The sequence below is a fragment of the Acanthochromis polyacanthus genome, chromosome 7 (assembly GCF_021347895.1).
Source record: "Acanthochromis polyacanthus isolate Apoly-LR-REF ecotype Palm Island chromosome 7, KAUST_Apoly_ChrSc, whole genome shotgun sequence".
Classification (NCBI taxonomy): Eukaryota; Metazoa; Chordata; class Actinopteri; family Pomacentridae; genus Acanthochromis; species Acanthochromis polyacanthus.
This window is the reverse complement of record NC_067119.1, coordinates 24,123,124-24,136,649: the sequence shown is the minus strand read 5'-3', so window position 1 is coordinate 24,136,649 and position 13,526 is coordinate 24,123,124. Positions and strand designations below refer to the sequence as shown.

At 43.6% G+C, this 13,526-nt stretch overlaps 1 protein-coding gene across 1 annotated transcript in view; it reads left to right on the top strand.

Annotated features, from left to right (window-relative positions):
* Window positions 1–13,526, top strand: part of mctp1a (multiple C2 domains, transmembrane 1a) — a 155,062-nt gene that overhangs the window by 134,865 nt on the left and 6,671 nt on the right. The window contains 3 exon segments of the mRNA XM_022192591.2: window positions 7,381–7,490; window positions 8,143–8,252; window positions 8,510–8,607. Of these exon segments, the coding sequence (XP_022048283.2) occupies window positions 7,381–7,490; window positions 8,143–8,252; window positions 8,510–8,607 (318 nt within the window).

Sequence of the window (13,526 nt, the reverse complement as noted above, 5' to 3'; positions counted from 1 at the left end):
CCTAATGCAACAATGTCTAGTCCCGCAAATGTTATTGTTCTGAATCGCGTACACACAAGTGGCTGAACCAACTGAACTTTTTGATTGATGAACTATGCATCAAAGGATTACGACGAGCGCTCCTTGCACTGTAGGTGAGGAGTTCTTCTGTGCTCTCATCCACCCAAAGTAAGTCTCTTCGAGACTCTCACCGAATAAGACGTTGAAGATAGCACACTCTCAGCCCTCCCGGTCTCTCATTGGACAGAATGTGGAGCACAACACTTGACAGCAGTGTCGTCTGAATTTGAAAGTCAGACATGTAAGAAGGCAGCCGCCACCTTTTCTTTTAACAAGAGTCATAAATCTGTAATGAGCACAGAGAGGATGCATATTTTATTTACTTTTTTGAAGATGTGATCCCTTCACTTCATAGCAGTGCACTCTCGTTCTGTTGTTTTTTTTCTTCCAAAACAAAGTTTAAGACAGTGGATTTTACAGCTGTTTCTATTGCCTGTGTGTCTCTGAACATGAATATGTAATTAAAGGTATGCCAAAGTTGGCAGATTTCACAGGCCGAGGTGATGAATCAGATGTAGTTTAACCTCAACCAGAGTAAGACATGATTTAAAGAAAAAAGTTGTTTAAAATTGTACAGACACATGATTGATTTTTTTTTTAAAATCTATTTCCTTTCTATTCTAAGTGCCTAATTTCTGTACCTTGTTTGCAGAAATTAAAGCCTATATGTGCCACCACCGTGGTATCACCAAAACAAGTTAGAGTTTAGGTTGTGCAGCAGCATTATGTCGGACACAGACAGATAGACGGACTGACAGACGGGGGGAGAGGGGCTGGAGCAGCTAAACCAGGCCAACAGAGGACAAGAGTAATGTTGTCCCATTCATCACACTCTGCCAGGCTGGATCCTGGGAAGGACAGGGGAAGGAGAGTGCGGGAGCAGGGGAGCAGAGGTGAGGCAGGGTGTGGGTGGAGGATGGGTGGGGGTTGGGTGGTGTGCAGCAGGAGGCGAGGAAGGGGTGATCAAGTGATCAAGAGCTGAAGTTGTGGGGTGGTAGTCATTTATGCGGGTGTGTGTGTGCGTCTGACCTTGAGCCTGATAGAGTGGCTGGTGTGGTGGAGGTGATGAGAGGCCCCAGGGGGAGATGGGTAAAGATGATCAGTGGCAAACAACCTCCTGCCAACCAGACACATTAGAGACACGCACACTCATAACACCAGGAACCTTTTCTCTTTAGGATAGGAACCGGAGGTCAAACTGAAAATAAGTCACCAACTCTTCCTTTTAATCCCTCTTTCTCTCTCTCTCTCCATCCCTCTCTTTTACATATGTGTATATTTATCCTCGCTGTGGGACTTGACTGGGTGAAGAGACTAATTAGTACTAGAGAGCATTGTGTGTGCCTGGTCCACCTCCAGCTGACAGTCTTAACTGGAGTTTGACTTTGGCTTTTGCGGAGCGAACCCTCAGCTCACACAGATATTCTCAAACAAGCATACAGTACATCCTCTAAACACTCACATATACACTCCCTCCTTACTTTCTTCCATTCGGGCCTATGGAAGTGGCTTGCCCCTTTACAGCTTAACATGGCCTTTCTGTGTGCACGCTGCTTGATGAGGGCCAGGAGGACGTGCTGTGCATCTCAACACCCTAGTTAAACAGATATTTATGTGTTTTGATAAAAAGAGAGGGAGGGAAATAGATGTATTCCCCACATCCGCCCCTGGATTAGTTGTTGTAAGGGATAAATTATTTATTAAAATGCCCCCCTCCTTCCGAAAAAAAAGAACATCTGCCTCTTTCATGTGGCACTGGCGAGGTGCCAGGTTGCATGGTGGTATCCAAGGCCATTTGCAGGGTCTTTGTCTTGTCTTATTGTCATTTCCTTACAGAAGGGAGATGTTCTTCTAGGCCACTGGGTCCTCAAGTTTTTTTTTCTTTTTATCCCTTGAGGGGTTTCTCTTAATTCCCAGTTGGTAAAATCTGTGACTCATCGTTCCCCAGTGGAGTTGGTAACGCTTGGAATAGACACCAATAAAACACTAGTGATAGAGCTGAACTATTTAAATGGCCAACATAAGAGATAAAGAAGTGTTCCATGCTGCATTTGCTACTAAAGCTGCTTTTTCTAAAAAAAAAAAAAGTACTAATGAACAAGTGAAAATGGAAAAATTACTTTACCAGTTTACTAACAGTTACGCACATTTTCATACAAAATATACAATACAGATTTGGCTCTCCATGCTGATAAACACGAAAAAAAATGTGGAAATTCTGAGCTGTTATCCTTGATCATGAATGAACTAATGACTTTGGATAATGTTTTTCTTTGTGCCTGCTGTATTTGTTTTTGCTTGCTTTGTTTTAGATATGGACCATCTGAACATTTATTTGTTTTTAACTCATGTATACTTCCACTATTAGATTTACTGGATACCAGCAGTGAATGCAAATTAACCAGTGAAGGCCTCCTATCCTTCTAATGAAGTACGCTATTATCCACCACTGAATTATTTCTGTATTCGTTTAATTATAGTAAGTAAAAAAAGAAGCGTGTATAACCGAAGATTATCTTTATTGAAACAAATCTTAGTTTTCTTTTTCCACATTTGATTTTTCAGGGAGCAGTACTAACACATCTAGTTTGAAGGATACACTAATATGCACTATTTATTATTGTGTTATCCGTAGTTCTTCTACAGGCTTTTGAAATTGAATTTGTGTCGCCCCTTTTGCATTCCTCAACTTGCTCAAGTTTTCACTGTTTTTTTTAATTCATTTTTCCTGGGGTGGAAATGGGAGGGATGCAGACTCTCTCCACAGTTACAAAATCAACACGAACGCTTTCAGATGCCCTCTGGGAGTCACATATTAGCATCCTGTCACGTTTTATATGACATTTCAATTTTTTACTGTGCTGCCAGAGAGGGAGGCAAAAAAGAAAAACAAAGAAAAACAGGTGCAATTTTAGCACAGCAGCAATGAGCAGCAGCCACTTGTGGTTCAGACTGATTTTGTGTTGTGATGGGATATATGCTGCTACATTATAACCGTTAGGTTTATCATTTTTATGGTGCAACCCAGCAGGGAGAACAATGTGATCGGAGGTTAAAATAGTCTCAAATGGCTCCTTCTTTCCACCCAGTAGATATAGGGCAGATATTTGAGTCCATCGTAATAGGCTAAGTCCTCAGTGACCTCTCTCTTGTTTAGCTCTAGGCCTTGGGTCAGTGAAGAACAAACTGTCTTTGCAAAGTTTACAACTGCTCACTTTGCACTTTTGCATATAGATGTACTTTGCCATGATGGTATCTCTCTGAAAGAGAAATGGAGCAGCCGAGTACACAGAGGCATTCTGCATCTTTCCTTTGTTAAATATTTAATCAAGTGTTTCAAGGAGTTTACCACATTTGTTTACCACAATTTACCAGCAAGTGCAATGTGGTTAGCCTTACTTGGCTGTTTCCTTGTATGTGTGTGTGTGTGTGTGTGTGTGTGTGTGTGTGTGTGTGTGTGTGTGTGTGTGTGTGTGTGTGTGTGTGTGTGTGTGTGTGTGTGTGTGTGTGTGTGTGTCTGTGTGTGTGTGTGTGTGTGTGTGTGTGTGTGTGTGTGTGTCCCTGGGCTCTCGCTGGTATCACTGAGGGTTATTTTTCCTTAACGCATGCAAACAACTCCCATCACTTTAACGAGCCTTCCTGCCGCTAAACTGATGGCTGCTTGGCTGAGATTTCTTATCACACTCCACACATCCAAACAATGATGCAAACTTCGGACATAACCACAAAAGATGCATTTATTGTCTATAAATGGCATACATGCAATTAAAACATGCAACTCTCACCCAACAAAGGCTACCGACTCACTAAATAATTCTGCTAGCAAGCTGATGAGACTTAATTGATGTCAAAGAGTTTCTTCTGCACGTATATAGAAACTTTCATTCACAGGATAAACAAACTGTCTCAATGCACTTTTCATTTATTACAAAGCAGAGGGCTGCTTTAGACTGCACTCACATCACAGTCTGAGCGACCCTGAACCTTTGCTGTAAAGTTGATTGCACTAGAACTCATTTTCAAAATTATTCAGTTCATGCTAATAATGACAGAGAAGTGTGTAAAGTCCTTGAGATTCCCTTGCATGTATATCAGAGTATGTATTCAACATAAATTAATTATATTTTGCATTAGAAGGTGACTGATGATCATCGGCAATAAAAACAACAATTCTCTCTTATTATATATTCTGTTAACTGACAACTGAGGATGCTACATTGTATTCAGTGTTTTGATATCCCTGCATTTATTTTGTTTCCATTTCAGTCACTGCTCCTACCTGATTTCCAATCATTTTCCATTCAGTGTATGAATACGCAGGCATGGATGGTATGTGCGCTGGACCAAAATGTATGCCTATCTATGTGCATAGATTCAGAGCTGTCTTAAAATCATCACAAATGAATATTCTATCATTCCACTGCATTAACAGTTTGTTGGAAACACACAGAACTGACATTTACTGTAACATGCCAGTGCAACACTGTGCAGGTGAACCTAGAGTTTCAATCCATTAAAATTCATGATGCTAAACACATTAAGGCAGTCTTATTACACTATCTGCCTGAATGATTCAAGACATGTAGCTCCATCCATCAGAACACTGTTGTCAGAGGTGTTGGGATTTGGAGCATACTTAGAGCATTAACACGGCTTGCATCTGTAGCCAAGTTAAAGCGAGAGGCCACGCACATTTCATTTTATTAGCCTTGCCTTCAGGTCTCCAAACAAACCCACTTAGTTTCCCTGACAGACACAGGAAGAAACAGATGGATACACAGGCCCTAGGTCTCCTGTAAAAGCCTCGGTCGTCCTCTTAAGTCAAGAAATTAGCACACATGCACATACAGCATGACCAAACTGAGTCCTTTATTTAACTTAATCTGCTAATAATCCATCAACTTGTGAGGACATGTAAATGTGTGTCTTAGAAAGCTCACCTCCATGATTCAAATGTTTCACAATTTTGCGTAAAAATCTAAGTCAGCACAAAGCTTTCTTTAACCTTGACTGTGATGTGTGAATGCTCTGTCTCTCTCCTTTTCTCTTCTGTATCAGTTCTTCCTCTATCAGTCATGACATTGCAGTCCAAAACAAACTTGCTCAGCAGAGAAAGAAACCATTTCTGGAAGTCAGAGGCCCTCATCAACCTATCTGTGCTGGGATATAGTATTGTTTGTAGAGTCACACAGCAAGACCAGGTGTGCAGATCAACCTTATCTAATAGCTGTAGGGTGTGTGTGTGTTTGTGTGCATATTAGGTTCCATTATAAGAACAGGTTGCCTGACTCCATATGTGCGCAGTGTGCAGGGAAGCTGGGAAAACAAGGTTCTCCGTGGCCCTCTGTGTTATTGCTACCTCCCGCCTCCCCAAGCCGTGTTTGAAGACAGGAAATAGGAGTCAGACCGCAGTCCGAAGGGCATGTGGCAATGGTTTATACTTCAGTGACCTCTGACCTATCTTCTCCACCCCCGTCCGCTCTCTCACACCACTCCCGTGGCCCTCAAACACTCTCCCCTGAGTCTGAGCTCAAAAATAAAATGTCCTGACCCGGCCCAGCCCGGCTCGGCTAGGCTTTACCAGGCCCAGCACAATAGACACTGCATTCTGAGATTTGTTTGAGTGAGCAATGAAAAACAGATGGACTCTGAGGAAGGACTGAAAAGAGGAGGAGAGCGGGAGGAGGAAAGAAAGGGAGTCTTGTAAAATATTTGTGAAGAAAAATAACCCAGAGACGCTGTCTAATTATATCTATTTGTCTTGTGTGGTTTTGCGGGGAGGCCATGTGGTCTCCCTGGCTGCTCCATGGTTCATTTTTCACATTATCTGATCCTGGATGGAGAGCAAAAAAAGAGAGGGTGGGTTTGGGGGCAGTTTGGGTCTCAGTGGGAGGGTTGTGGGGGGGGGGGGGGGGGGGGGGCGGCCTCAAAGAGTGAAATGTGGTAAAAACCTCCGAGGTCCTCAAGGTTTTATGTCTTTGACTGCTTTACTGTCTTCTTAGGATATAATGATAAGAATTATTCAGAGCTGTACTTCTCTAATCTACAGTGTCCATATGTCTTCATTAATAAATCAGCTATTTCTATGCATGCTGTTTCTTTAACAAAAGAGAAACACTTGTTGGCAGTGTAGGGCTATGCTGTAATCTTCTTGCTTTTCAAAACCTTTCCTAATGAAGCTTTTTTTTCCCGTTTTTACAGTTAATCAACGGGTTCTCCAGACACCTGTGTAATACAGTCCACTTTCTTGTTTCAGCTATAAAAGTTTCTGGCATCTGTAATACAGTTTACTTTTTTTCTTTCAAAGGGTGTTTACAGTACTGGTTTTGGTAAAGCACTAGCACTGGATGATCCTTTAATTACAGTGTTCTCCTTTGCCAGTTTGTTCAAATTACCCTACTGCTGCCATTCTGTAAACTGACCACCCGTGACAGTACCACTGGATACTTGTGTAACTTTCTTCAGGATAGTTCTACTCCCTTTTGTCTCTCAAGCATGCCCACCAATCACATTTAGCCACAACCAGTCTGCGTGTTGATGTCCTCACTCAGCCAGTGGCTTTTGATCACTCTGTCACCTCATTCTGTCCAGATCCGTCCTGTCCCTGCCTGTCAGTCAGCGGGCAGCTCGTTGACTGTTGCATGACTTCTTAAATTCTTCACTTTGTTTCAGTAAGCGGGGCGGGGGAGGTAGACTTTAGATTGCCTGCCTAGTTTGTGGTTTCCACCCCCACCCCCCCACCCCCACCCCACTCCGACAATATTCTCAAGTTCACAACCATCAAAAGTTGAAAAGGAAGAGCTCTTCATGGTGGGTGACAGCGTTAATAAGGATGATAATGATGTCACGGCTGGTGACATCATCACAGTGTGCCAGCCAGCAGAACAAAAGAGGGCTCTGCCCAGTCTGCCTCGCTGTCTTGGCAGCAGGGGAGAGAGAGAGATAGAGCCCAAAGATTGATGTATCCATTCGGCTTTCAGTTTAATTCTGCCTCTCTGTTCACATATTCAAATTTTCCTGTGTGAGCATTTGTAAAGAGGAAAACATTTTGATTTGTTCTGCCAACTTTATATCTCTATTACTGCCTGGAAAGAAAGCACTCCGTCACTTCATGCAGGATATCCGGTGATTTGGCTCCCCACTCCAAATCTTTGACGCTATTTAAAATGTATTGTTTTCACAAAGATGCCTGTGCCCAGCCTCTGTCTTCTCTCTCCTCTTTCTCTCTCCCCCCATCTCTTCCCTGTCTCTCTCCATCTCTCCCTCCCTCATCCTTGCTTTCTTTCTCCCTCGCCTACATCTCTATCTGTCCTCTTGCAGGACTCAGAGAGAAAGGGCTTCATGAACAAGCTTTATGCCATTCAGGACGTGTGCATCAGCGTGCAGAATGCACTGGATGAAGTGGCCTCCTATGGCGAGCGGATAAAGAAGTGAGTCGTAAGCCTGCTCCTCGGCACCCAGCCCGCTCTGCTCTGCTCTGCACGTCCTAGTGTTTTTCCGCAATGCAAGGCTGGCCCGCTTCCCCCTGCCAGCCTAACTGAGTGTAGCTCAGTGCTGCTCTCAGGAAATACTGCCAGCGTGACACCCCAACCCTGAGACACAAACACAAAGGCTGTCTGTCTTTATGTCCGTCACTTCTCGCTTAACCCTGCATGACCTCTGAACTGAATCGTGTACATACCAGATTAAATGCACATCACTGCATGTGCACACAGAAACCATTTATTTACTGTGCACTCCTGCAAACACAGGCAGCCTCATTTTCACACACTGTAGATGCATAGAAAGCAAAGGGAAGACAGGGGATTTTGTTTTCATTAAAGTTCTGTCTTCAGTTGAAAATAAATACCTTTTAAATTGAAATAAACTGTTGTTCTGTACAGTTGAGTGCATTTTACTGATTATGTGTGTTAAAATGTACTTTGTATTAAATTTTGTGCTAGTTTTACTCAGCAATACTGAAATGCAAGATTATAGGCAAACTTTTTGCCCGACTTTTCCTCATAGTATTTCTTTGTTTGTTTAACTGGACTGAGTTTTGTCCTGTCCACTAATTATCACTCCGTTTTCCTCTTTTTGCAGCACATTTAACTGGACTGTGCCTTTCCTAAGCTGGCTAGCCATTGTGGCTCTCGGAGTGGCTACCATTATCATCTATTTCATCCCGCTCAGATACATTGTGTTGGCCTGGGGTGAGCTAATGTCATGCTTTATACAGCATTGCATAATATATAGCTGAACATATTTACTCTAAGTAAATCTCTGGCAAAGAAATTTCTTTGTTTTGTTCAATGCTGCTTTTTATATTTTTTATTGGAAAAAGAACACAGTTAAGGTTACAGAGAACACAAAAACGATAAAGACTTTTAGCAACTTGTATGACTTAAAATGTGAACTGATGTTTACCTCTCTCTGTCCCTACCTGCCCCCACTGTTTTTCTCTCTACAGGGGTGAATAAATTCACCAAGAAGCTGCGAGACCCTTACTCCATTGATAACAACGAGCTGCTAGACTTTTTGTCCAGAGTGCCCTCAGATGTACAAGTGGTGGGTGAACTTTCCGTCTTTCATCTCATCTTTTATATCTTTCTGACATCACATCTGTCAGTTGCAGGCTTGGGCAAGGGTTAGGGCTCCTTTTATTTTCTCCTCTGTCTTCAACTCTGTTTTCTTTCTCCTCTCAGCCGCTGGCTCTTCACTGTTGTGCTTTCATGTTGGGTGAACTGACTATCCATTGTTTTAGCCATGCAGACATCTAATCTAATTATTTCAAAGCTGTTTCTGTGTTTTCCTATTAATAGCTTCCTAGTCTAATTCAATTTCCACATACATGGCTGGAGCTGTGTAGTCAGATAACAAGGTTAAGTGAGTTTAGTGCCCAGCATATAACTAGGCTGATTGACTCCATACACATACACTCACACACAATTACAGTTAGCTGTTGTTTCCCAGCTATGCTAGTAATTAGAACAGAGTGTAAACCAACTGTTAACCAGCCCCATGCGGTTTTGCTTCTACATTAACCGTGAGATCAGATTAACTTTGTGGCTGTAGAATACAGATGCTTCCTTCGGTAAAATATAGGTTTGTTTGTGTGTGCGTGTGTGTGTTTGTGTGTGTGTATGTTAACTGTAACACGCTGTGCTATCCAGGACAAAGTGCAGTTTAAACTGCAATTAAGCGGCAGCTTGTGAAAGCCGTTGTGTTATCCAGCACCAATGGTGTCCACTGCGGCCGTTAAGCCCTGCTGAGCTGAGTTCACTACACTCACATGAATGCACAGATATACACAGATGCAGGCTGAGGCTGAACGACCCGGGGCCTCCGATATGACCAATCCCCCGCCACATCAGCGCTGACACACTTCCTCTTTGATTGCTTGTTGCCGCCAACTTCTTTCATCTTTACAGGGTCATAATCCTTGCTCCCCTCCACACCTCATCCAACCCCCCGTGTTCTCCCCCTCTTGGCCCCCGTGCAGTTTTACAGTTTTGTAGTTTACAGGGGCCTGTTGCAGCAGCAGGCGCAGGGCAAGTAGCCATCGACTTAAATGAGCCCAAGCTGTCCCCTCTGGTGAAGTGCAGCCACCTTATACACCTGGAGCCTGAAGGAGTGCAGTGGTAAAGGGGCTCGGGCCTGGCAGGTACGAGGCCTTTACAAGGCCCCTAATGAGGGCCTGCTGGCTGGTGAAGGTGGGGGCAGACATGCTGATCTGGTCTGGTGCCCGTCCCGCTGGAGTTGTGCCTACTGTATAAGTAATACTGTAAGTGCTACTGTAACACTTATTGCTGCAGCTGTTGGAATGGTAATTGTTGCCAGGTTTTACTGAGAGTTTGGATTCTGGGGATGAAAAACTGGGGGAGATGTGTAAAAATAGATGCCAAGGACGAAAGATGAAGATGTAAAAAAAAAAAAAACCACAAGAAGGACTGACAACACAAGGTATAAGTGGAGTTGATTGTTACATGTTATTCATTAGTTCAGGGTATTTTATTGGTATCATTAGGAAACTGCCAGTGAAATTCAGACACTGAAACCTTTACTGATCACTTTCCACTAAATCCAAAGGTTAGTGTTTTTGAGAAGACACCCTGCTCTGCGGTCGTTGGCTAAAAACAGACCAGAACGTTCTGCTCTGCCGTACATCCCGTTGCTGCCTCCGGTGGTGGGTTCACCTCATTGCCTGCCCTCGCCTTACTGGGTCAAAGACGTCTGTGGGGATTAAGCCCTTGAGGCTCTCGGATGATGCAGAGAGGTGCTGGGGTCCAAATGGAGCGTCCCCTCACGGGCACGTGTCTATGGCACCCACTGGCATTGGTGCAGGGGCCCACTATGGCTGACACCCTGGATGACTAATGAAGTGCTATTTCAGGGCCCCGTTGTGACCTCACACACGTAGATAATCACACACACACTAGCTCTCCCAGCAGTTGTGCATGTGAGGTAGGTCGGGGGTGTTTCAGCGCACTGTTCCGCATCATTTGGAGGTGCTTCAGTGCAGCCAGAACTGATGAGGTTCTAATGACTTTATATACAAAGGGCAGCCACACTGGGCCACAGTCCATCATAGCGTATATAGCTGTACAGTGCCACAGTAACTGTGGAACAACTTTTGAACTCTCATAGTTTTTCAGATTTTTCATTTCTGTTTATAGTATTCAATTACATAAAAGAAACTTTGCAGCAACACTCATTTCTCATCACTTGTGCTTGAGTTTGCAAACAAAGTCCTCAAACTTGGACACTAGGCCCCTAACAGTACCACCAAACATCTTTTATAAACTAAATCCCCAGTGGTGCATGGAAGCTGCAACTCATTTTTACCACCTGAACAGTTTACTTAAATCATTATCTCCCTTTGTGAGCAGCCATGTTAAAGCCTGGCATGGTGTGTAGCACAAGTGTATGTGGAAAAAGTCACTGTCCCTCTTTGGATAACAGTTTCTTTTATGTGGTTTGGATCTTTTACCAGTGTAAGCCGTCTTTGTGGTCATTATCAGGGAATCCTTCATGTCCTCTTAAACGAGGCCAAACTGAGCACCTTCATAGCGCTAAGTATTCCCTACCTGGTGTTTGGGAGGTGTCAGTGCACTAGTATGTTTTACGACACCATTAGCCATGTGAGCCAGGGAGTGCATAAGTAGGGCCAAGGCAATTAGCATGCCAAGTGGCCCTTTATGATCGGTGTAAAGGAGCCGGATCAAATCCCCAATACAAAAATAAGCATGAATTCCAATTTAGTGGCTAATGAACAGCGGGGAGTCGGGTTAATATTTTTGGACAACATTTATGTAGGGGATGAAACCTCACTGGAAATACAGGGGGCAAAGTCAGGATCGTTAAAGGTTGAAACATTGCCAGATGCCATCACTCACGTGTACCAGAGGTCTCTGTCTCCTTCGCTTTGTCCTTCCCCACTTTAGTGACAAATTTAAACATTTCACTGCAAGTACACAATTAGTCACTGTTCAGTATGTGCCTTGCCACTTCAGCTAATAGGCAAAACTTTACTTACTTTGTGTTTTTTTAGCATCTTTTTTGCTTACTGGCTTATGTCACCTTGGCATGCCTTTCCTTTCAACATAACAACAGACACGAGTGCTGAATCCTCCAATCTGCAGATGTCTGAACTGTACACAATAGTGTTTCCGTGGAAACATTTAATAACCCTTATGCTCCATTAGTTGTCACACGAGATGAAACTCGGTGAGTTTTGTGCTCTCTGCAAAAAAAGGACTGAAGAGAAGAATAACGTAGTATCATTAAAATGTAGCTCCCTTGGAATTCATTTATTTACAACGCCTATTTGCCTCTTTTTTTTCTGCTCACTGTCACCCACCTTGGTTTCGCCTTGTCTGTCTGCCCACACTCGCATCATCAAAACACTGTCAAAGGTTCAGTGTGAGGGGGAAAGAGAGAATGAGAGACGGTGAGAGAGGAAGAGAGGAGCAGGTCCCGGGATGCTTTGTGGGTAACACAGTTAAACGAAGCACGATGCACGGTACACGGCACCCCTTCAGCAGAGCACACTTCAAAGCCTGTTTTGCACTTGTACTGTCAACATTTGGGAGAGGAGAGGAGCGAGGGTGGAGCAGCCTTTGAGCAGCGCTGGGTCTTTACCCACTGCTTCTCCTGTCAATGTTCCCTTTAAGCTCCCCACTCGTGTACCAAATTGCTTATGTGCTTGCTGCATTACCTCACTTTTTACTTTCACCCAATTCCGGTTCCTTTTATTTTGCTAACGTTCCACTTTCTCCTCGCCTCCTCTGCCTTTTCTTCTGTTTTTTGACTTTAACTAGCTCTTGTTGTCTGCATTGGTTTAGTACCTGTGTGTGTGTGTGTGTGTGTGTGTGTGTGTGTGTGTGTGTGTGTGTGTGTGTGTGTGTGTGTGTGTGTGTGTGTGTGTGTGTGTGTGTGTGTGTGTGTGTGTGTGTGTGTGCTATTAAGTGAGGTGAGCGGGGAGCCAAGGGTGTAGCATCAGGCAGGCCTGTCACCTGTAAGGTGGAATTGAACCTGTGACGCATGAGCCCCATTTTTCCTGGCTGGCAGATCTTCACAGAGAAAACTCCTGTTTGATTGAAATATTGTTTTTTTTTTCCGGCACCCTTACTTTTTGTTGATCCCCTTCGCTGCACTTCATGAGAAACAAAACCGTACTTTCTACTGACAAGCAAACTTTTCTTTGTTTATATGCGCTCACAGAGAATTTTGTTTGGACAGGAATGTCAACGCGCAGAATTAAATTGCTGTGTTCCTTTTTTGCTGCTGTAGGCGTTTGGCCGTATAATGGGACCACTAACATCCAGTGATCCCGCTCACTACCTGTCCTACTTTTGGATATCTTGCTGGCTTGTGTAATCCTAACAGGAAAAGACGAGAATGAGTTGTATATGTAGAAACAGTCAAATAAAAGTTTTATTGTCATTTGACATTAGCAGATACATGACCATCTAATTTCACACTACAGATGTGCTGGTATTCCTTCTGTCATGAATGAATTAAATCATTCAGCCCTTCACTCACTTGTTCATCCAAGGATGCACCACTGTCATTGATCACAGTCAATGTGGGCACGCTGCCAGGACTGTCATGGTCCCCTAACAACACTACTACTGCACTTGCACACATGTACACCCACATACACACAGATGGGGCCATATAAAGCCCTCTCCATCCCCTGGGTTTTTGTTGCGTTGTCTGCTTTAGTTGGCAGGGCTATAAAAGGATCCGCACCCACATGAGAACAGTATCTGTCATCACCCGAGTGTCCACAGATCCCCCTCTGTCTCACCCAGTCTCTTCTTCATTCTCATTGTTTTCTCTCCTGGTTCCTTTGTTTGTTTGCCCCGCTCTCTGCCCTTGCTCCCTTGATCTTTTTGTCTATTTTTGTCCTTTCTTTGTCTTGTTTCCCATAATTCTTTCCTCTTTTTTTCTCCACCTGAATTGCTTCATCATTACATTTCAGA